The sequence below is a fragment of the Pleurodeles waltl genome, chromosome 4_1, assembly GCF_031143425.1.
Source record: "Pleurodeles waltl isolate 20211129_DDA chromosome 4_1, aPleWal1.hap1.20221129, whole genome shotgun sequence".
NCBI lineage: Eukaryota > Metazoa > Chordata > Amphibia > Caudata > Salamandridae > Pleurodeles > Pleurodeles waltl.
This window is the reverse complement of record NC_090442.1, coordinates 749,014,930-749,040,203: the sequence shown is the minus strand read 5'-3', so window position 1 is coordinate 749,040,203 and position 25,274 is coordinate 749,014,930. Positions and strand designations below refer to the sequence as shown.

General features: G+C 46.5%; 1 protein-coding gene across 1 annotated transcript in view; it reads right to left on the bottom strand.

The window, feature by feature from the left end:
• Positions 1-581: 581 nt before the first annotated feature.
• Positions 582-25,274, bottom strand: part of SND1 (staphylococcal nuclease and tudor domain containing 1) — a 1,722,638-nt gene continuing 1,697,945 nt past the window's right edge. The window contains exons 23-24 of the mRNA XM_069229374.1: positions 3,137-3,181; positions 582-1,348 (exon numbers count right to left, since the gene is read on the bottom strand). Of these exons, the coding sequence (XP_069085475.1) occupies positions 1,283-1,348; positions 3,137-3,181 (111 nt within the window). The 3' untranslated portion in view covers positions 582-1,282. The remainder of the gene's footprint in view (positions 1,349-3,136; positions 3,182-25,274) is intronic.

Below are 25,274 nucleotides of genomic sequence, written 5' to 3'. Positions count from 1 at the left end.
CTGTTCACGTTTGCTTTGATAACCCAGTAAACGTGAACTGTCCACAATCAATGAAGAAATGATAGAACGGAACCAAAAGTAAGCAAATTGCCATCAGCGATCATAGCTTGTTCCCCCCTTAAACCACACTAAGACCACTTTTGCCCTATAGGATTAAACATCAACAAAACATATGGTCCAAGTTAGAGTCTCAAGCTTAAGAAGGTTGGGTTGTTCTCAAGTGTAGAACTGAAGACATTTGGATGCAGGGATGTTCGCACATGAGAACATCATTGTTTAATGAACTCTAAAGCGAGTATCAAGTGGGTCCCTATCCTCGGACATAAGGTGACGTGTATTTGACTATTTGGTTACAATAGGAGCTAAAAGCACTTTCATGTTGGCTGCTGTATTCTCAGTTGCTGACACTACATGTGTGGTGGTTTGGAATTGTGACGTTGCTGGAGATGTGAACGTCTGTCATGCGTGCCAGATTTCCTAAGGAACTTACACTTGTATATCAGATCTTTATGAGACATGTGAAATATGGCATCACACTTGCTCCTGGAATTTCAATAAGTGAGAGCTGAAACAGACACAGGCACAGCTCTCAGCACTTTTATTGATCCTCAAAAGCTATTAAATACATGAAACACAGTGATAACCGTGGATGGAAACAAAATAGAAAATCACATTATTGTTGCCTTTAGAAATTACAGATAAAAATGACAGAATCCAACATAAAAAGTAACAATTCCTGGAGAGAGGTGTGGGCGACATATGCCTAAAGGCAGGAAGGTAGGAACGGGCGACAAAGGCGGAGAAATGAGTTCGAAAAAACAGCTATTAAAAAAGCATCCTCTTCCTGCATCCGTGACAGATACAAAAGTCTTTTCCATATTGCTCAACAATTCATTCAATTAGAACATATTAAAAGACAGGGGAGGCGTAAGGGACAGCTACACACCCTGTCAAACTATAGGAATCAATTAACTGGGTGTGTGGGGCGCATCTCCTTTACAAAACTTCAAAGCTGGGCTATGGCCAGGCTGAGACTGCTGGTCTGCCCTCACCCATGACACACACAGCCTTTGAACAACGCTCCTTCTCATCCATTTTCTCCTCGACCCCGCCAACGAGTCTAACAGGGCTGCTTTAAGGCAAAGGAGTGGGCCTCAGATTCTGAAGAGGGGGTATGGCACTTGGGGAAGAAGAATTAAGTCGGGGAGAGCAGAGGTTAGTGGAATTGAAGCTTGCAGGAAGGATCTTTGTCATCTTCAATTTTTTCTTTCCTTGGTCATCTTCAGCGGCTGTAACCAAACTCATCAGCTTCGTCAGCACGGAAGTCGCCATAGCGCCACAGGTTAAGCTGAAAGGTCAAAGTGAAAAAGAAAAGTTAAAAAGAAAAGTGTGAGCCATAAAAGAAAACAGCTGTAACAATGTAAGCTTGAGAATAAGACAAAGCTGTAATCCGTCTGGGGTGTAAGTAAAGGGGGTGGGGTCAGGAAAGGACAAACAAAACTAACCAGGAACCCCTCCGTTAGCCAACAAATGCTAAGTTTATTGGTAAGGAATGTTGGAGACAGCACACAAGTACCCAGCGGGCACTCAAGGGATAGTCATTTTTCATACAGAAGTCAGATAATGCTGAGCTCTTAAGTGGAGCATAAACTCAACTAAGACTTGTAAATTCAAAAAAGAGCAGGGCAGTTGTCAAAGTTTAAATGGTTCGAGCTCCTGTCTGGGACGCTCTAGCAGAATGTCTGCACGGAAACCCAATAAGGCTATGAAAGTGTCTTACAGTGAGACTTTCACAAGTGGGACGCTGTGGTACATTTTATTTCAAACTGCTCATTATCACTTCCACAAATGTAGGGGAGATGTGGGCCAGTACCCTTTTTTCAGAAGATCATCAAGTAAATGGCTGTGCCTGAGAGTGAAGATGATCCAATATGGCTCACGCTGCCTAGCACTATATTGTAAGGTTAGTAGCCTGTCAGGGTGCAGCAACGATGTATGCAGTTGTGGCGTGCTGGCCAGGAATGTTATAGACAAGGGAGGAAACTTCTGCCATGCTGATGCATTTGAATAATTCTAATCAAGCTGAAACAGTATCCCTTCCTCGACTTCTAAAACCTTTATTCCATGTCCAACTCTGTTCAATAAGGGGCTATCGGAGGAGGTATCCCTGACACACGATGCTTACATGTTTTATAAAGATCTTCCTTTGGCTGACATGTCCATATTAGGCAACTTATGAAGGGTCAAGATGAATCTTGTGGACTAACCCTTGAAAGGCCACCTCCTTTCTTTTTATCCCACACTGCTATGTTTTATTGCAAACGCACTTTCAATATTTCCCATGCCTGACACCAGGCACTCCAGCAGCAAGCAGCAGAGATCACCGAGAGTTGAGGCTGCAGGAAAACCTCCACTGGCGTTTAACCTCTTGTGATGATGTCAGACATTTCCCTTTATCCCACATTATCCACTGCTACACACTTCTAGGTACGAGTGTCACCCAACAGACAAGCACCCAAGAGGTTCTTTATTCCATCTGATATGCTGTGCTCCTAAACGTTTTGACGGCAGACGGTCTCCAGTACAGTATAGAAATGTTCTTGAATAGGTAATCAATGGAGTCCTGGTCTGTTAGATGACATGATGTCCACGGGAATAGTGGATTCCTCCAAGGCTTTGAAAACCCACTGACGGAAGGATTTGGAAATGCAACAATGCTGTTTCAACATATGAAACTGGTGCCATACCCAAAGTTTCCCAACTCAAAACTTTTAATCAAGGCAAGCCAATCGGTCACTAATGACTGAAGGTGTGATAAATAGGATCAGGAAAGAGGCAATGCTCAATACACGTTTTTGCTTAAAAAAAGCAGACGCCAGAATTTGCTTACAACATCTTAAAGTGCCAATGACACATAATCCTGAGTACTAATTTTTTAGATATATATATATCAATATATATATCTACATACAATCACTTTGCATACCCAGATTCATATTTAAAAGATAGCAGAGTTTCTAATAAAATTGGCAAAGGTATTTGTGCAATGAGAATAGGTTTTGTGCCACACACGCACACAATACACCATACAGATGCCAATGTTTGTCTAAAAAAACGGACGGAGAATGTGACTTACCCTGGAAGCTTTAGCTGCCTCCTGTGCACTGATGTACTCCATGATCTGCAGGAAAAATAATAAGACATTCGTCAAGCTAGTGCAGACACTTCAGACAAAGACAAGCCAGCCAGAGACACAATCATATCAAACTGACCACAGCAGACTTGATAAGCAGGCAGACTCTTCACAACGACAGAGGGATCAGTCTGTCAAAATAATGGAGACAAACTCGTCAAAACAAAGCTCGTCAAACAGCCAGTGGAGAGTAGGACAAAGAACTGCAGAGTATGCGGGACGGGCAAGGGCCTGTTTTAATTTCACTGAAACAAAATGACACAAAAAGAAGACTAGGGCTACATGCCGTCATTCACTGGCATATATCCACACTTACTAGAAACACACTCCAAACCATACTCAGCAGCTGAACCTCCAGAGAACCTGGAACATTCACTCTGCTAGGCACAGAGCAGCATTGCTGGGTTCAGGCCACGCCCTCGGAGACACTAGCATCACCATCACTGTGGCATATATTTTCTCGGGTCCTCAACTTTCTTATTCAACTTTATCAACTTGAAGTATCAAACTTGAGATGTGAGATGGAAAATGGGTTCTTTATTCCAGTCAATAAGCGATTATCCAAAAAAATTAGCTTACAAAAGTTGTCTCCCATACATAGAATAGCTACAAAGCTTTATGGATTCTTTTGAGACAATAGGTTCGGGGAGAAGTGAATGGACGCTACTGTTTATAGAGTGCTCAGGAACTACTCATGCTTTCAAATGCAGGGTCCTATATTGAGAGGCTCTAACCTTCACTTAGGTGGAGGTGGTAGAAGTCACCCCGAGGTCTAACTAAGATGCTAATTCAAAAAGTATCTGTTTGTTACCGCCAGTCAGCCCTTAATAAAAGGTCGAGTGGCAGTAAACATCTAGAAAACAAATGTTACAATAACTGTTCTGGGAACCACCCACAGTACCCCCAGAGACAAAAGGTTGAGGTATGCAGCCCAGACGTGATCTATGGCTCCTGTAGTTAAAGGCTGTCTGGACCTCTAAACTGCAAAAAGGAAGGGGATTTCAGATGGAGAAAAATAAGTGTGTGATTCATTCTCTAGTACCAACAGCTGGGGAGTTCCGTTCTGACACAGGAGACAAAGTAGTCTGAAATGATACCTTGGCTGCCTGGCTAGAGCCAGAATCAAAACAGATAAGCATTTTCCAACCAACTTGCCAATGTTGAATCAATTTCAAACTGTTTTAACTACTACTGAAAGATCACCTCATTTTACAAGGCACGAAAACACACAAAAAGGCAGATCATGCATCAGAAGGAAAAATAACAGCTACAGCTAACCCTGGATTCGACATCTGAAAAAGTACAGGCTTTTCATTTTTTTTTTTTTATTAAAAATGCTGTAACAACCCAGCTGTGGGTGGGTTTCAGAGTACAAAGCCAGCCAATGTTGGCAGTCCATTCTAGTTTAATTGGAGCATCTAAAAAAAGGCCCTAACTTGGATAAGCAAAATGGTGTCAGAAACAAGAACATGAAATGTTTGTACTGGCAGCGCTTATGCAGCTGCAGGGGGAGCGGCTTTAGAGATGGTTTACAAGAAGTGAGGAAAAGCCACTACTGGGGAACTGCTTGACAGGGACCCAGTTACTTAGGTGAGGGTCTCAGGTGGGTGCTTCCACCGTTGCTCTTCGAGAGCTTGTACAAGTATTTCTTTAAAGGGTGTGACTCGGGATCTTTCATGCGCTGAAGGAGGGAGCGGCGAGTCTTATTTGGAGATGAATATTGCCCAGTCTGGAGTGCTTACACCAGGTAAGATGGAGGATGAAATCTGGGGCAGAGGAAGTTGAAGAATGCAATATCAAGGGAGGAGTTGGCATGAACGTGGGTCTCTTGCATCAATGGTGCTTATTTGCTCTATCTTGCCGCTAAATTATTTGCCTCGAGTCATAGAAAAGTGCGCCCAATGGACCATCTGGGACATGACTAACTGCCTAGTAAGCATCATGGCTTGTGGAAGCTGCTAGTGTATTCAAAACAGTTAAATGGGACAGGGACCCAGATAATGGTCTCCAAAGCTAAACAGAGCCAGCATACATACGGTTAGGAAATTTGTTACATTTCTCCAACATTTTTTTCTTAACACGGAAATCATATTTCCAAGTTAACTACTTCTCTTCTACACGCAGTGGGCAAAGGTGTGGAAATCAACGCCCTTTCAACACTTTTTGTATTACTGATGCCCACTTCAATCAAGTGTGGTAAAATAATTTAAAATGTTAATATTAACAAAGTTGCAGCGTTGCCAGTGCTCATCTCATATACACTGCATTCTCTTGATCACCTGTGACTTACACTCCCCACAGGCACGCCGATGACTGTCTTGTATGTACCATGCGCAAAAAAATGCACAGATGCAACTGAGTTTCCACATGACCCTGAAATCACAGCCAGATTTGCATGCCAAGTGTGCGTGTTCTAGTATGTTTCGCTCATAAAAAATATTTGTGAACAAAGCTCACGCTACAGTCCTCGCCATTTTGGATTCTGGTCTAGGGTTTGAGCACAGCAGACAAAGTCCACGCGCCATTCCATGGTTATAGATGAGCTCTTGTCATCTGGCCTGGGACAGGTGCGCAGGACATTGACCCCGTCGCCACGGCGCTGTCCAACCGCGTGTTAGCAGTAAGAAAAAAGCTGTCCGTGTTCCTGGAAACTCGCATCGTTATTCGCTAGCACTCCTGAATTGTCGAATGGTTATTACGCCCGCGAGAAGCCCCTGGGAGCGGGGAGTGGGAAGCAGCGATGGAAATGAATGGGGCCTGGACAGGAGCGCGCGCGAGCCATTTCTCAGCTCCTGCACCTCGCGCGGCTTTAATCACCCAGAGCCCCGGGTTAGCACGGCCTGAAAAGCGGCCCTAATCCTCCGGTGCCGGGAGAAGGAAGCTCTTCTGACAGCCTGATGGATGGCTTAACATGGCAGAATCCATATTAAATAGAGGCGACTTCATAAACTTCCATTAAAAACAGAAGAATTGGAGGGGGAGGAGGAAGGGTTGTAATGGAAGCGCCTTGACAGCAAAAGAGAAAGCAAAACAACTGGAGACGGCGCAAAAGCATGGGAAGAAAAGGTACCGGCATGATTCTAAATTCAAGGAAAATGCCAGGCAGGACCATGATGCTGCCCCAGCCGAGGAGATGTGATAAAGAAAATAGGCATGTTCACTTATTTAGCAAGTTCTTGTCTGTTCCGTTATAAATTAGGATTTCGCTTTTCAAATAAATGCACTATTTGATAATGCCAACAGAAGTGCTGGTACTCACTATTTAGAAGACCCGTTTTCTCCTGAGGAGTGCCAGTACACTCCAATTAGAATGTATTAACAAACCCTTACTGAATCCAGTGATGGATTTATTAATTTATGCACCTAGATGGTACCTTAGAGGCACCCCTGAAAATTCCTAGCGTGGGCACTGATTGGTCAACACCCCTACCTCCACCTTAAGAGACAGTTCTGGCCCCCAAATATGAGAGTCAATGCTCTCATAGGCTTAGAACAAAGGCCTGCTCTGGGCAGAGGTGTAACCTACTCTCCCAGGCAGGATGGACATTCCCGGGTGAGGAGCTTCAAATGCGACCCAGGCCTCTCCAAATGGTGGAGGAGGCCAACCCCTGTTTCTAACCCCACTTTTGATGGCAGGACTGGCAGGAAAATTAGGTAAATTAGGAGGGGACTGCCCACTTCCTGCCAGTCCCACCACTAGAGTGGATGAGCTTAAGTGGACACTGCTTACTAAATTCCTCCATCTTGCATGGAAGGAACTAGGCAATAGGGTTAGGGATATGCCCACTTTCCAAAGGAAGTGGTCATAGGAAGGGTGTAGTCACTCTAAAGGGGAGTTGCCCATTGGCTATCACCTGGCACTCCCTATAATCCCCTAAATTTAGTATTTAGGTGGCATCCCTGAACCCTAGAATCCGATTCCTGTTGACCTAAGAAGAGCCCGACACCACGAAGTTGCACGAGCAGAGAAGACTGAAGACATCCATTGACTTGGACCCAGCCCTACCGGCTTGTCTGCAGCCTTCAAAGAACCTGTGGAAGAGGACGACTTGTCCTGCAGCCCCACGCCCTCCAAAGCCTTGGGAGGACTGCCTGCTTTCAAAAAAGAACAAGAACTCCTGTGGACAGTGGACCTGCCCAAAATAAACTATCTGCAAAGCAGAAGTCTGCCTGAGAAACTGTGAACCCGTGGCCTGGAACAACCTCTGCACCTGATGTACCTCCCCAGAGTCCAAGTAGCTTACCAGTCCAGTGAAGGTTCCCCAGTACTTCTAACCAAGAGTCTACCATAGGCTGACCCCTGCCAGACTCCAGAGTGACACCTGCAGCCTCAACCCGAGGACTCCACCGGACCGTAACCTACCTGGTAAGCTGTTTCCGAAGCCAAAAAGACATCTTTGCACCCGGAGCCCCTGGGCCTTGGAGAGCTGGACCGTCCGTATCACTATGACCCCTGGCATCTCAACTTACCTGGGCAGCTGTAAGGTCGACCTCTCCTTGCCTCCTGGCTATGGCCTGCTGTCGGTTTCTGAGTCATGTACTAAACTGAATAACACCGGGCGTCCAATACCGTGTGGGCACTCTGCACCCGGCCGCCGCTGTGCCGTTGAGGGTGTAAGATGGTGCTGCCTTGTGGCCCCCCTTCTACTTATCTCAACTTCAGGAGATCAAGCCTTGACCTCAACCTTACTCACCTACAAGCAGCACTTCAGCGAATACCCCCGGTCTCCACTGGATAGCTTTGGGGGCCCGACGCTGTGTTAGCACTTTGCACTTGGCTGCCCCGTGCCACTAAGGGTGTAAATTTGGGCTGCCTTTTGGCCCCTCCACCGTGCTCACCTCAACTCCTCTGACACCGCGTGTACTTAACCCGGGAGCAGTCTCCAATGATTAACATTGGGCACGGACTCCGACACTGACCTCTGCACCCAGCTGCAACCGTGTCGCTGTGGATGTGATCTTGGTACCAACCTGAGCCTTACCTGTGCTAGTCAAAAACCCTGAAGACTGGGATAGTAAGTTTTGTACTTACCTGTGAAACTGCATTCTTGTTTTCCTCTAATAGGTTAACATTGAGGACTTGAAAATTACACTGTCGATTTCTGAAACAGCAAATAATTTTTAATGTAAAATCTGCTTACCTTATAACGAAGTTCTTTGGTTCAAAGCATATATAAAAGCAAATTTTATTTTTCTTAATTGGTCTCGGATTTATTTTTTGAGTGTGTCATATTGCCTCTGTGAGTACAACAAATGCGTAACACGACTCCCTCATAAGCCTAACTGCTCGCTCACATTACCACAAAAAGAGCACTAGACCTATCTATGTCTTCCTCTGCAAACCTTTGGAAAATCCACTGGACTCTCTGCATAGTGTACTTAATTTTAGTACTATATATAGAGAGCCAGCTTCCTACAAGGCCCCAATGCACCACTGATGTCAACACTCCCGTCTGCCATGCCCCCCCCCCCCACTCTGCCCCTTAGCGGGTTTGATTGCCATCCAGCTGACACTTCAATTCCATATCTAGAGGACCGATCGCAGAAGGAGGGAGGGACTCGTACCTGCCCAACCCTTTCTCAAGAGGGGAGGCCATTGCCTGCTCTGCCCTCTGGGCACCCCAAGGCAGACTCCTCCATGCTGCGAGGAGACAGTCAATGGTGACATCTGGCCAGACTCTGCCCCACGTGAACCTTTAGGGTCTGCCATCCCCCCCCCCCCCCCCCCCCATCTGGCTTCCACCCCGACGGCTGCTGCAGACAACTGGGGGTTTGTTGCCTGTGCCAATCGTTGGAGGGAAAGGACTACCATGAGGACACACCAGGACTGCAAGCTGTCCTCTCCCCGATGCCAGGTCTTGCCCTCATCTGCCCTGACTCTTTGCAGCTACATGATTTCAACCTACCCCTCTTCCAGCCAATGCTGCTAGAGTGAACTCCATGGAAGGATCTTCCCTTCCCCCCATCCCAGCACTACAGAGGTCGGTCCTAGGCCCTGAGCCTCAGTCGGTAAAACGCCATCGGGGAAAACACCAGCACCTGACCGGACTGCTATCTCTTGTCAATCATTGACATGGGGTGCTAAACTCCCCTCCATGTCCTGGGGCAGCCCACCTCACTAACCCCTCCCCCAGACCTTCCCTATCTCTAGGAACCCGATTCGGCAATGCCCACCGTCAAGTCCCCAAGAAAACTCACCCCCCCCCAAGCTGCTCTTCTTGGAGACCATCTCTCAACAACATACCATGGCCACTCAACCAATGCCAGCCCACACGGGCCCTGTGGACCCCCTCGATGCCTGCAACAAGATACCACGATGAAGCGCACACTGCAGGAGAGTACAGCTGTTGGCTGCCAGCTGGAAGGCATGGCCTCTAAAATCTCGGACCTTGCTGCAGAATCCAGGTCCATCCAAACTGATATTGCAGATTTCCAGGACAGAGTGGCAGGGATGTAACACCATGTCACAACCATGGAGGACCGGCTCAATGCCATCCCGGACAGAGACCAGAAAACTGTTGTACCTCCGAAACAAGCTTACAGACCTGGAAGAGAGAAGTCGTAGAGACAGTTTCTGCTACTTTTCTGGATTCCCAGAACACGAGGAAGGAACGGATATTAGGACCTTCCTCAAGCACCTCCTCTCCACCCTCACTGACCTTACATTCTCAACCACCCCCCCCCCCCCACTGGAGTTCCAGCAGGCTCACAGGAAGGATCATCTGCGCAAAGACACATTGGGAAGGGCACACCCTGTAATAGCATGCTTTCTCCAAACCAAACAAATACAGCAACTACTAACCGCTGCCTGTATGCCTTCGAGGGACACAAGATTCACATAACTGCCGACTTCTCACATGAAACCAATGATTAAGAGGAAGGAGTTCTTGGCCCTTCGATCCCAACCAGAAGCATTATATCTCTTCTTGAATGGCCTCCTTGACCAGACAATACAACATGCCCCCCTGGACACTTCGACTGCTTCCCCCTCTATAGTAACACCCTCTCCTCCTATCACCTCCGGCTGCCGTTGGGACTCTGGCGGGAATTAAAAAAGGGATAGGGTCATGGAATGACCCTCTAGGTCTGAGGATGGCAGGGATATGATGCTCCAAGTGGCGGTGGCCCTCACCCAGGACCAGGACAGACACAAATCCAGGCCCTCACTGAAACTCTCCCCTCCAGAGGGCTGAGACTTGGCTTTCATTGGTGGACACTGCCCCCTCACACCATCTGCCCACTATAGAGACCTCTGGCAGCCACGCGGGGATAGATGAGTATATCCTTTGCACCTACATACCTGCTGTTAATGCCATTTACACAACTAGTTTTCTTGTCATCTACTTATGGGAGTCTGCTGATTGCCCTGTCTGAGTAATGATGTAACATCTGACTGAATCCGAGCGCCTTTGTACTGTGTGGGGTTTAGTGTCCTGCATCGCTCTACACCACCACAGTTTACATTGCCACACATCTGCTAGATCAATCACGAATGGCTGCCATATACTCTGTTTCCAAGTTTCCCGGTTGTGGTATTACACAAGGTTATGTAACAGAATGTCTTTGTATTGTTATGGGGCTTGTTGCCCTGCAATGTCTTGTTTTATCATAACCGCACCAGCCCCGGTGCTAGACTGACTACTGAACCATTGTCATGCTATTTAATGATGGTTGCTGCAAATGTTGACTTGCTCTGGTTGCTTTCCTGTCGCCTCCCCCCCACACATCCCTGTTGAGTGTGACCCACCTACTCTTCTCCTTGGGCACTCCATGTCCCGTCAGCATCTCTCCCACATGTAACCATCACAGCCAACTCAGACGTGGCGACGGATCGTTGCACAGCTAACACTCATTCTCTAGCACACCCATCCATATCTAATTCACACGCTGTGGACAATCCCAGGATTCCTGAGTCCCCTCCACCCCCAGGAGAAGGTCTTTGTTGCTCCCTCGTCCTTCCCCCTCCAATGTCAACCTGGTTTATCACTATCCATTCCCTTTGACTGCCTCTCCCGGGACGCACCCAGCTCACTGGCAGTGCAAGTTTAGACCCGAGGTTAATAGTTCCTGGCCCTGGCTGAGGTCTTCCCCCTCTGTTCAGTGCTGACTTATTGATATCCCTCATCCCTCTCCTCTCTTTTTCTTTCTCTCCCGCTTCACTTTTTGCAGCAGCCATCCCACTCTTCACTGCTTCAGAGGGGCTTCCAACACACCATCCCTTCTCCCCGATCTTTCCCCTTTGCCTCTGCCAAACTCTCCCTCCCACATTAATCCCCCCATCCACCCGGCCCCCCTCATTTTGCGGTTTTAAGTTTACGACACATGTACCCGCCGTTTACTACCTTCACCGTCCTAATGGCCACCCCAGATCACACACCCTCCTCTTCTGTGCATACCATCTCCTGGAACATCAATGGCCGACACATTAAATAAAACTGAAGAAAGTACTGTCCTAACTGCAATTTAAGTGTGTGTATGTGGCCTTATTGCAGGAAACCACTCTCTCTCACTTGAAGTCTGAGAAACTGCATTGAGACTGGGTGGGCTGAGTGCTAAATAGTAGGTGCCTGACGGTACCGACAGTAGGATCCGCACCTTCCAGGAAATGCAGTGTTGCAATCGTCCCGCGCAGATTCCTACCATTCACTGTCCTTAAGACTTGGTCTGATCCAATCGGTCACCATATCCTTACCAAACTTAAACTTGGCGAATGAGCACTCTGCGTCGGCTTGATATATGTGCCCACAGGACTCTAACATCTTTCCTCCTCCAAATCCACCACCTCCTGACAGAGATCAAAGCTTCTCATTATCTCATGGGGGGAGACTAGAACCTGGCACACAATGCAGTGCTTGACCGCTCTGGCCCTTTGGATACTGGCAACAATGCTGACAGGGCCCTCCTAGGAGACGTATTAATGGATCATGGTTGGGTGGACCACTAGTGTCTCTTACCTGGAAAATCGGGAATAAACCTCCTTGTCACCGGTCCACGGCACTCAGTCTAGGTTAAACTACTTCCTGATCTCTCACCAGACAGTAGCCTTTGTCAGGGAATCCCAGATCATGGGGGCTGCACTCAGACCACTTTCCTGTCTTGCTTGCTCTGAACTTAGGACTTACCTCCCACTCATGGCGCCTAAACATTACACAATACAGCACGCCCCAGGGTAAAGCCCAATTACGTTCACGTTTCCACCTACCTAGACAACAGGGGGTCGGTTACCTCCCAATGGGTCCTGTGGGCAGCCGTAAAGGCAACCATCCACGGTTAGGTCATGAGGGACGCTGCCCTCGCCAATGCCCAGAGACCATCTCAATAGAAGAACCTAGAGGGCAAGATTGTGGCTCTCACCCGCCATTATACCAGAGACCCCTCCTGTTCTGTCCACTGTTGCCTGGAATGAGTACGAATGGATCTAAACATCCTGCTTACCTCTAAGGCAGATTGTGCCCTCCAGTGGCTTGAGGGACATCATCACGAGCAGAGTGAGAAGGCAGGCTGTCTCTGTGGCCCAACTGCATCAACAGGAGGCAGCACTAGCCATTCCAGCTATCCAGGCTACTAGTGGCACTATCATCACCCACCTGCACGATATTGTTTGCAAATTCACAAACTTCTACTGGGCCCTCTACACTTCTGAGACGAAGGAGGACCAAGCCCGACTTATCGCCTTCCTTGATGGCATACACATATCCAGCCTCAATCAGGACAGCAGAAATTTACTTGAGGGGGTAATTAGCAAGGCGGAAATAGTGCAGGCCATCTCTAAGCTTCCCTACCAGAAGGCCCCAGGGAAGATGGGTTCTCTGCAGAATTCTATAAATGGGTGGGTGAAGATGTAGTTGATTCCCTATACAAGGCCTTTTTCGAGACTGAACGCATGGACTCTTTAGGCTCTGCCCCTAACAAGGCAACAATAACCTACTGAAGCAGGAGAAAGACCCCTTACTCTGCGAGAGCTACAGGCCCATTTCTCTGCTCAACTGGGATATTAAAATCCTAGTCTTGGCAGCCCGCCTCCAAAAGGTGATCCCGTCCCTCATACACCACACGCAAGTGGGATTCGACCCCAGTTGCTCATCCAGGAACCATCTCCGCACCCTTGCGCACACAATATGGTCGGCCAGAGACTTACAGGTTAAAGCCCTTGCCCTTTCGATAGACACTGAAAAAGCATTTGACAGGACTAGATGGTTGTACCTTTTCACGATTCCGCAATGCTTTGGCCTGAGAAATGGTTTTATTGCCAAAGTTTCCTGGATTTATGACTCGCCCACTTCTCAGGTGAACTGCGGAGGCTTTCTTTCAGACCCATTTCAAATATGGCGAGGAACCTGAGAAAGCTGCCCTCTGTTGCCGCTGCTGTTCCTTTTGACCAAGGAACCACTGGCGGCTTACATTCAACACTTGCCGCTCATAGCAGGTTGCCCCATCCCAGGTGGCAAGTCTACGATCTATCTTTATGCAGAGGATGTATTACTCACCCTCCACAGATCTTCCATGCTCCCTCCTGACTTTACGGGACATCCTTGCCGACACTGCAGCGCTTTTGGGATATAAAGTAAATTGGGACAAAAGTGAGGCATTAACCTTATTGTGCATTACCACGTGCACAACCACCTCTGACTTTCCAATCTGATGGAAGTCATCCCGTCTCAAGTATCTGGGAATCTAGGTCAATAGAGGCCTGGACCGCATGCTAGCAGACAACCATGACCCCCTGCTTACCCGCATGAAGCAAGATTTTGAGAATTGGTCACACTTCGGCCTCTCCCTGTGGGGGAAGAGTGCAAGCAGTGTGAATGGTGATGTTACCATGGTATACATATACCCTTGGCATGCTGTCCCTGTTGATCCCTCTCCCCATGTTACGCTCTGTGGTTAAGTGCATATGCTCTTTTGTCAGGGGGACGTCCTGACCCTGCCTAGCCGGTGCTAAACTGATGGCCCATCGCTCATGCGGCGGCCTGTGCTTGCCCTCAGTAGAGGGCTACGCTTTAGCCCTCCACCTCTCTCAACTTGCCTATATGTTACACGAGACACACCACTATGGGTACTAGCGGAACACATGCTATTGCAGTGCCCCTGGGGACTGTGCCTGCTCTATGGCAACAGGGAATTAAAGTTGCGCCCGGTCAACCCAATGGTGCAAGACATGATAAAATCATGGTGGAGAGCTCACTTATTTGGGGTAGACCCTCACCTTTATGTGCATGCATCAGTGTGGGGCAATGTCAGCCTGCAAATTTGTGGAGAAATGCTGGACTGGGACAGCTGGCATTCAGTGGGCATTACCCACCTGGGCCAGATCTTAGATGGGGGTGCCCCTTAAGCCCTTTGTAATGCTCTGCGAGGAGTTCAGCCTCCCACTGCAAAAATCCTGGAGCTACCTAAAGCTGCAACACTGTCTTACTCATTGCATGTGGGTGCGTCCTTGAGTTCTCCAGTCCTCCCCCTGGTTTCTTATTTTAGGACATGGGACCACTTCTGCAGAGTGATATCAGGATTTTATAGCCTTTTGAACCGCCAGGTATTCTCCCTAACTCTTTTTTTAAAATGTCGCACTTAATGGCAGATGAAGTTACAGGTGGACTACGAAATGGAGGACTGGGCCAATTTACTAGAGGCAAGTGACCGCGGAGCGAGGCTCGTATGAAAAACGGTCTCTTTAAAACCCTACATGACTGGCATTGGACACCCGTGAACCCGAGGGTGGTGGAGCTACTATCGCACATGATTTGCTGGTGATGTCCCCATGCCCATTTTGACCGATTGCACATTTTGTGCGACTGTCCCTCCATTCGGCCTTATTGGGATGCAGTCGAGAATATGCTAAGTGAGACCTTTCTGACCGTTAACTCTCTCCCCTGATCTGCTTACATGGCACAAAGGAGTCCCCAGACCCATCTCGCCTGCAGACCCTCCTCTTACACACAGCACTTTCCACAGCTAAGATATGTATACGCCAATACAGGCATTCCCCCAAGCTCCCCGTTACAAAGAGTGGCTCACGGCGATGTATCAGACTGCCTTTCATGAGCGCACAATCTACAACCTGCAGGAGAGGACTGAGACCTTCCTTCAAAAATGGGAGCCATTCCTCCATGTTGATGTGCACCAATCCTAGATCCCCGTTCACCTGCACATACACTTATCCTTCCATGCTCATCTGATGGCCAGGCTCAACAGCGTTCCAAGCCCCACCCCCCAAAAAATCTAACCTTTTACTGCCTCCCCTCCTCCCCTTTCCTTGGGGACCCTACGTTGCTCACCCGTGAAGACACATGTGGATACCCAGACATGTTCACTGATTGATCCCATCCACCTCTGCCTTCGCTTGTCCCTGCACGCCCCAGTGTGAACCCTCCTTCGACATACGTCCCCAGGGCCCCCTCACGGACCGGAGTTGCACTTTAAGCAGTAAGCCTTAGTCTTACTATAGGATCGGAGCTGTGTATCTTTACCATAGTGTGATTAGTGTCTCTTAGGGATATGTACTGGTTTAGTTATTCTTTTTCTGATATCTCATGCTCATCTTTCCCCAATGTTTCTCCCTTTGTGATGGTTTGTGATGCTTCAATACAGAATTGCAAAACGAATAAAAGCAGTGCAGGTACTCAGTACCGGACAGTATATGCCCATTTAAAACACCTGGCGACTGCTTTGATTCATGGCACACACTAGAACATCTACACCACCTGAAAATACTGCAGGGTAAGATGTGAAGTCGTGTCTGGGTATTTATGTGTAGATATTTGCATACTGGGTGTTGCACAGTCTGCAATCTTTCCACCAGGAGTGGGGGTCGGCTGTGGCAGCAAGGGAAAGAACCAGTTAAGTTGCGGTGTGAGCTAATAACGACTGGATGTGCATCGATTGGACGCCAAGCACAGGTAATAATAATCCATCTGAAATCACGTACATCACTGGGTGACGGAGTACTAGTTACTGAAGCACTATCGAGATTAGTAAAGCTAAACTGGACAACCCAGGCCTCCAATTCTTTATCCAAGAAAAGGGATTTACAAATCACTAACAGTGGTTACGGAAACCAGTTAGTATTATTAATCCTGAGGAGAAAAAAAGTTACAACTGTCCGTGTTTTACAAGCGACACGGATGCAACTGTTCAAAGTTTGCCTCAAAAACGTAAGGAGGCGCTACACAACCTGACACCACCAGGGCATTCTTATATTTATTGTAAGAGTGTGTGAGGATCTATGCCGTGGACACGTGCACCCGCCGGTGCCAACAGGCGCTTGGGAGCGTGCACATTATGCTGGGAAGGAGGGATGCTAAGGAAGGATAAGACTGATTTTTTGTGAAGCTTAGTACACTTTTACAGTCTTATGACACTGAAGCACACCGATTCTGAAAATAAATAACTATTCTATTGGGGGCACTGGTTCTCGACCCTCCCTTCCTTCTCTGCTCTTGGCCCTTCCCAAATCGCCACTGAATTATTGTACTCGCGATAGGTGAGCTGCACTGCAAGCCTACTCACTGCATGCTTTTCCTACCTCTTCTAACACGAGCCCCTCTTGCACCATGGGTCCCCCGAATCAGCATGGCACAGAGCGTTTTCCGTTTGTGTTTTCACTGTAAAATATTACTTAAAAAAAAAAAAACTCGTTCCCATAGCCATTGTTTTTTACCTTCGTTTTAAAAGTGCATGAGTTGGATTGCTTCACTTCGGGAAGTATGTTCCAGGGGGTGGGTTAGGGTAGGAAAAGGACATTAGTTGATGCAGTGTGCTACCTGCTGATGCTCTGAAAACGTGATCAAGTTAACGTTAAAAAGCCTCTCAAAAGAAGACCTTTATTTGTGTATGTTTTTACTGATAGGCCATGTCCCATCCTTCTTTACCTGCCAGGGATTGCTCTTGTAGTGCTTTGTGGACGCCAAAGGGACCATCAATATACACCACTCCACCCAATCACCCACACACAGCAACCCCACAGTGATCTCGCCTTTGACTCGGCTCTCCACAGATGCCATACTTGGCGACCACAATGACCCTTCATCTTGCAGAAGAAAGGCTTTGCCACCATCAATAGAAACGTTTGGGGTGCCACCAGGGCCGGACACTGCAGTCCCCTGCTTGAAGGGTCACAGTCTGTCCCTAGGTACCCTTCGTAGTGATTCGGATTAGCCAAGCAAGGAAGGCAGCCAGGTAGGCGAGCATGCGGATCAATATCCAAACCAGGATTTCAATTAAAAGCCCCCGTGTAAATAAGGCTGGTTAATGAGCTATTGAGTTTTGGGAGAGCAAAAGAAGGCAACCGTTTTCCGCTCCAAGGGTTGCATCTATCTGAGCTGACAGCGCGCAGCTGATTATCAGGATAACCGATGTCCTGTCAGAGACCAAACAGATACCAACAGAGACTGGCACAGATGCCCAAGACAAGAATAAGGTATAAGCCATGCAATGGGCCCGATCTCTGCTGTAACAGGACAAAGCCGTGAATGGGAACCTTCAGAAAATCCAAACCTCAGGAGATTGACCTCAGCTCCAACCAGTTCCTCTTATTAGTAGAATCAGTCATTCTAATGTGCAATGCGGCTTCTACAAGGCTCACCAATTTTTAAATGCTTGTCCTCCTTCACACTGAACCTTTTTGGTAAAAAGCATTTGGTGCTCTCTTCTCTATGCAGCAGTCAGGGGCGGCTCCTTCGCAATGCCAAAGGAGCGACACTCCTCGCCTAAGCCAGGAGATTAAAGATAAAACGATATTTAATTATCGTTTTATCTTTCATCTGCTGGCTCAGCCAGAAGTGTGTTCAGCGTGGGGCAGGGATGGGCTGTGGGAGGCGTGGAGAGTGCACTAAATTCGCATGTGTGTTTGGCCAGCTGTCACAGCCGGTCAAACACACATGCATACTTAGGTTTCTCCAACCCTGCTGTATACCCGGGCTGGAGAAACAGCACAGACCCCAGGCTTGTGTCTGAGCGGCACTCCGAGCCACTCAGACCAATCCTGACGCTGATTACATGCTATGTTTAGCATGTAAGCAGTGCCAGGATTGGTGGGGAGCCTGACACCACAAGAAGACCAGAGGAGCGACACAGCAGGAGGCGGCGGTGATGAGGGGGAAAAGGTATGTTTTAAAAACAAAACAAAAAATTAAATATATATATATTTTTTTTGTCCCTCCCCCGTCCCGCCCCTCTTCTTGAGATTTGCGGTGGCCACCGCTGGCAGCAGTACTTGCGATGAGTGCTATATCTACTGTAAAAATAGTTACGAACAAACTTCCAAAGCACTTATGCCTTGTCTAGCTTCAATAGATTTTGCATCCACAGACCTGTCCAGGAGGATGGAGGTGTACGTCTGCCTCCTCAGTCATCAGCTTAAGGGTAAATAAACCCTGACAAAAGTGGACATTTTCCAGTGACACAATTTGGTGGGGGTTCCCCAAATACAGAGCAATCCATCTAGGATGGATAATTTATCTTCCAAGAGACTAGACCTTGCAGATGCACATGCAACTGCACACCCTACCTATAAATAGTTTAAGCAACACATTTTTAATATGGGAAAGGAAGCCACACATGAATCATAACTGAAGGGGAACACTTTTTGTGACTTGTAAACCTTCCCTGTGACATCTGCACTAGACATGATGTATACATGAGTAGCTTGGTTTGTTTAGATAAAAACACAGGGAAAACGGCACAGTGTTTTGGAAAAGAATTAATAGTATTGCTGCATAACTGTCACAAACTATAGAGATTCTGAACATAATTCTGAGATACTGACAAGGTATATGAACTTAATTTTAAAATAAAAGCAACCAGAACAGAACATTGTTATTAAACAGATGTATCAATAAGTTGATCTATAAAATGAGTTAATGCAAGAATCCACAATTCCATGCGCACAACGCTTTCATGAGAACGGGAAAATGAAAAACAGTTTACTATACCAACATGTCCATGTTACTCAGAAATACTTACACTAACCTAGCAATATTTGCAAAACAAATCACGGACTACAATCATTAAAAAGCCAGTTTGGATGGGCTGATACAGAGGGAAAGAAAGCATATGCGCTATCAGCTGAAACTCTTAATGGCAAAGACACAAATCGAGGTAATACAACAAGATGATGGACGGACTGCTGAAACTTTTCGAACACTCATCCCCCAGTCACAGATCTGGGTTAAATCCATCATCACCCTGCCACCCCAGCTTGGACCCAGTCATATACAAATCATCCTTGAGCCTCCTGCCCCTGGAAACAGTCCGGCCCGAACTGCCAGGCCTTCCCTGGACTGCAAACGAGCATCGTGGGACCAGTTTTGGGATATCATACCTCATCAGCCAGAAAAGCTTGAATCCAGTGGCACAGTGAGCAAGGGACCCACGCCTGGGCATACCCTGGCCATTTAGGGAAAACATAGCAACATAACAAGATGATGGACGCAGTGCTGAAACTTTTCAAACACTCACCTCCAGTCAAAAAGACAAACCATAGCAAAGAGGAATGATCTATATTTGCACAAATGGCCTAACAAGGGCAAGCAAACACTTAAAACCATTGGATACTGGTTGGAGATTCCTGAACTTCACACCTACACAAAACTGCTTTCCATCAGCCACCCTTCAAGCAGCAGTCCTTTTTTGGCATTTTAGCCTGGATCCTAGGTTCTGACTGAAGTGTCATAGGCCTTAACACTGTAGACTAGAATGGGGCTTGGGCTTAAGCTTGGGCACACCTATAAGTGTATACAGAATAGATATTTGCCTAAAAGATGTCACATGTTCTGTCTTGATTTTTTAGATACCCACTATTTTATTATTTTATTTTGAATTATTATTTTGTTTAAAGAAAATACCACATTTCTTACTCTGTCCTGAATTGACACCTTTGACACCTTACAGAGCACCCCAAAAGGCAACTTATGGACTTTTCATTGCAGTCACTAAATTGAGTATTTCACTTGCTAAATAAACTCCTGTAATCATGCATTCGTTATTTTTAGTGCACCATTGATTAAGTGTACCTTGTGCCTTTCAATAATCCCTTAGGAAGTGGCATCTAATATTTAGTCAAGAACAATGCACCTATGACACCACAGCATGGAGTTTTAATTTCCCAGCCTGCCTCCCAGGGCAGGACTGAGTACACTTCTGGCAATGTGAGAACAGCACTGGTGTAGTGGATGCCGGTGTCTGTTTGAAGATCATCCAGATGTGTCAGAAGGTTTATCTACCACACGTTGTTGAAGATTATGGTATGTTCTACAAAAGCATGTCCTTGAAGTGGCAGCTCATCTCCAATGTACCTTATGCCAAAGTTAGGGACTTAAAACACACTGAGTAGAGTATGGGACAGAAGTACATTCAGGTACTGCACAAGACCTTTGAAAAAATGGTGATGGAGTGGGCTACGTTATCTGATTGCCTCACCGAATTCTTCTCCCACTTTGAGGTCTTTCACAATAACCTAATGGGGTAGGTTTAAGGAGAGGAAGCGATAACAAGCAGAACTAAAAAATGGAGGCCATGTGACCATTACAACCCACAAAGCTGAGTCAGTTAGTAAATAAACTGGAGGCATTTCAGAGAAAGCTAGTAATACTTGTACTGTTTACACCACAAATCCTACAATCATCAGTGTTAGAATTGAAACACTAGTGACTGAGGAATGCCGGTATGGGAAAGATGCACTTCGTATTAAGATGGAAGCACTTTTCACACCGTCCCCTAGAAATCGAGGTCACACAATGACGGCTGGGGAGGATGGAGTCTAGGAAGTAAAGTTAGAAACATTTTTCACAGAAATGACAGTGAAAGTGTTACACTAACTGGATGCTGATGTAGTGGAGTTAACATCTTCCAATCAATTCAAAAGTCAATGGACAGAAACCGAGGAACAAAATTATACACGCGTTAAGATGAAGACTTTTTAATGCCATGGTAAAGAGCTAGCTAAACACTTGGAGTTTCAAGGGTTAATATTCACACCAATTTTCTGAAATCAAACTCTAGGCTTTTATATTCCAGATATGAAAGCCAGACAGCCGTGTATGCAAACGAGATTTAACTGTTAATCACAGACATTTATATATTTGTGTGACAACTCAGTAATATTTACTTTGTGATCACACAATCCAAAATAAACATCCCGCACTCAGTAAACGCAATACATGTGGCAAGCAGTGGCTTATCTGGAACCTGGCGGGAAATATTACGTTCTTGTGCATCTGATGAAAAATAAGCCGAGGCCCTCACAACGCAGATATGTCTGAAGAATGGGCAGTTTGTTTGTTACCATAAAAATGTATCTAAGTCAGTCATCCTCTATTCTCAAGTATAGGTGGACCGGACTGTAGAAAGGGCTAGTTCTGCATGTGATATCCAATTACACAGTAGGTTTGTAACTCCAACTTCCATCACTTGGAGTTCAGTGAAGTGACCAACACCTAGGTGAGGTTGACAACAATACCTTATTTTAACACCGCACAGGAAAACCAAGGTTGCATGGATGTAATGTAGGAGGAGCTCTAATTCGACCCCTACAGCATCTTTATACACCGCGCAAAGGACCACAAAAGCAAGTGGTCAGGCATTCCAAGAAGCAGCAGCAAGGAGACCTCACGGGTCAAAAGGTGTAATAATATCCAAAGTGGTGAATAAGGCATCAACAGAAAGACCATAATCGAGGTCTCTAGCAAGCCTGAATCTTACTTTCAATAAAAACAAATTTGGGGATGGTGGGGGTGATGAGAAAGATGTGCTGCATAAATGGCATGACTGGAGCCCATCAGAATACTAATCAGTTTGTTCCTGTCATTTTGTGTTCAGTCACCGTCACCGGGACAACAGTAATCCCTAGGTTCCCACCTGAGAGCCTCCGAGCTTCTGTTCACCTAATTCTTTAGGAGGTTTCACATAGTTTTACACTTAATGATGGAATACATTTGTGTGCACGGATTACCATAGGGTCAGATGTGTGGTGTAATGTGTAGTTAGTTACTTATGGATGTGTGGAACAAATTTTGGTCTTGCAACATAGGTTGGTTTACCTTCTTCTTTACACATACCTATTTGGATTATATCATTGTTTATGGATTAAATTTACACTATTAAAAGCGAATCTTCTGAATAATTCCGAATGCTGGCATTGCGATGCTGCTAAATGTTTCGTAAAAAAACACACGTGAATGCCAGATTTTAGGTAAGGAAACATGTCTTTCTTCTTGCAAACCTAACTCATTATCCTATTCACTATGTTGGAATCATGCAGATGCTGAGTTTGCTGCTATGTCTTTGCATTATAATTAACCTTATATCATGTTATATTTATATTGCTATATTTGGTATGCAATATTTGTTATAAATATTCTTCACTCGATATTTGAATCATAGGTAGCTAATTAATGTTCTAATCTTTTTAGTTTAAATTAATTACTTGTATTATTGGTTTGTATTCAGGCTGTTCTCTCTATTTTTTTTTTTTTAAGGATTTTACCTTTGTGATATTTTTGTCTGCTCTAAAAACACCAATAGAAGATTTCGAAAAGATGCCGTGTAGAGTTAATTATGATTTCTTCCATGTCAAAAGCCCTGTGATATAACTTCCTGCTAGATTGTCAAGACTGAGAACCAGCATGTCATGTCTCCTCTATTACCCCTGTGATTTTGGTCAAGTGTTGCTAGAGAAAGGGTATGGAGCACTGGATAAACACAAGGTATAAAGATTTAGGGTTTGTGCTTTGTTAGATTCAGGGTGACGTCTAAATGCAATGACTTGGTCTGCAAGTGTAAAAGACAGAGACCTTGGTCATTGATTAAATCCTGCTTCATAAACTCCATACCTGTGAGCAAATATTTTTTGTCTTAAACAGCAGAGATGTTAACATGTGAATATCATAACAGTTTCCCTGTCTAGAACTTAAGCTCTGGGCGTGCGTGCAGGGCCTGTAAACAGTTACAGAGACAAAGTGTTGTTCAGCACTGCATGGGTTAACAGCTACCAGAGAGCCACGGCTGGCAGCACCACGCGATTACTGCGTGCTAATGCCACAAACATCAATTCTTAATAAACTGCAAAAAAAAAAAACCTTACTCAAAATTAAATATTGACTCGCCGGTAGTAAAAGTAATTGATCCAAAAGCCACAATTATATTATGAGGGCAGCCGGGCTGCTTGGACAGCTGCCTGCAGAGGAGAGGGGGAATCCGAAGGAAGTGGAGGGAGAGACTTGGAATAGGGCGGGAAGAAGAGGGGAGCTGGAAAGGGTATGGGGGCAGTGCTTTAAGTGAGATGAAGGTTCGATGTAGCTCAAGTGGATTCAAACCCCGTGCGTGTCGCAGCATTCCTCTTGACCACTATCTGGGATCCTCCGACGCAATGTGTACACCTTTCAGACTATCTGCAGGACTTCACCTGTTCAATGTTATGGCCTGCCAACCTGGCAAGAGTCGTTGAATCCTGGCTTCAACCAGGTGGTTGTGCTCCACCAAACGCATGTTGAAGGTGTTTGGCTGCGGAGGGGCAGGGGGCATGGGGATAGTGGACTTAGTGCCTCTCCGACCTAGACTGCAGGGGCAGTGACTGCTGTGGCCTCGGCCATGAAACTGCTTGGAACCTCGCTCAGGCTGAATTGCCTGCCAACATGGGGTACCCCTGCCAAAACCACAGAAAGGATGGTAGGGTTGATGCGTCTGGGAGGCAAGGAAGATAAGCTCAAATCAAATCAAATTAAATCATTAACATTTATAAAGCGCGCTACTCACCCGTGCGGGTCTCAAGGCACTAGGGGAAAGAGGGGGTTACTGCTGCTCGAAAAGCCAGGTCTTTAGGAGTCTCCGGAAAGCGGAGTGGTCCTGGGTGGTCCTGAGGCTGGTGGCTCTGCTCTTTTCAACTGCTCCACAGAAGAACCTGCCTTGTACCCCAATAGGTGAGTCCCATCAAAGGGCATGTCCCTGTTTGGACATTGCCTGAAAAATGCTTTGACTGCAGCCAGACATGGTGGCAAATGGCTCCGCTGGTGCCAGTGGTTCGCCCAATAAAATCAGTGGTATCCAAGCCACACAAAAAGTTGTGAACTTAGCTGCGTTATGATCATTCAGTATAGCTTGGGCCAGAACATGTCAGATCTTCCATAGCACCACGGAGGACTCCAGCCACTGAATCTCAAAGAGTGGGGGAATAGCAGCCTAGCAGGCAACTGGCATTCACAGACCTGAGGGTCAAGCACCATGGCCACTTTGTCCTCCAAGGTGATGGTGTCAAGACTGAGAACCAGCATGAAGCAGGTGGCTGCATCAGTGAAGGGCCCCAGGGTGGCTCAGTGGTGGATTTGGGGAAGGCGGACAAATCCACCAGAATGAATGAGGGTCCCTCGATTTCTTGGGGCCTTTAGTTGCACCTGAGGAAGCTGGGAAAGATCTGAAGAATCAGAGCATGGCCTTGCAGAACCCTGATCTGTCTCAGATCCCAGAACCTTGGGTTACACCAGGACAAGCTGCGGGGTGGGCTCTGATGTTGACTGACTTCAGAAGAGGGATGGAGAGGCATGGTGATGCCCTCGCCTTCTCAGGAGTATGTGAGTGGCTGGAAGGGACAGAGTCCAGGGTGAACAGCAACAAAGTGTGGGGCGAGAAGGGATGTAAAGTTGGAAGCAACACACAGGCGAGAGAGAGGGGTAGCAACAAAATACACGTACTATTGTGGAGTGCAGAAAGCAAAAGGAGGGTAGTTTCTGAAATGTAAACATGGGAAGGATACAAATCATCCATTCAAAAGGATGGTAACGAAGCTATACTCCATAGGAAAAATAAACACAAAAGAGGGAGGAAGGAAAGCCATCATGTAAAAAATGCAAGGAAATGAGACTGGTAAGAAAGTCTACTAATGCGAAGCACTTGGCTGACGAAAATCCAGCTGTAAGTATTGGCATTTGACAAGTGGCTGTGAGACTTCACAACTGATTATAATGCTACCAGGCATACGCAGTATCTACTACATTGAATGAGTGCTGCAGGGACGGGCTTTTGCGAGCCTGCTGGTCTGTAAGTACAACCAAATTAGCATGTAAATAGATGTTGCAGGTTAGGAGTGAGGTAT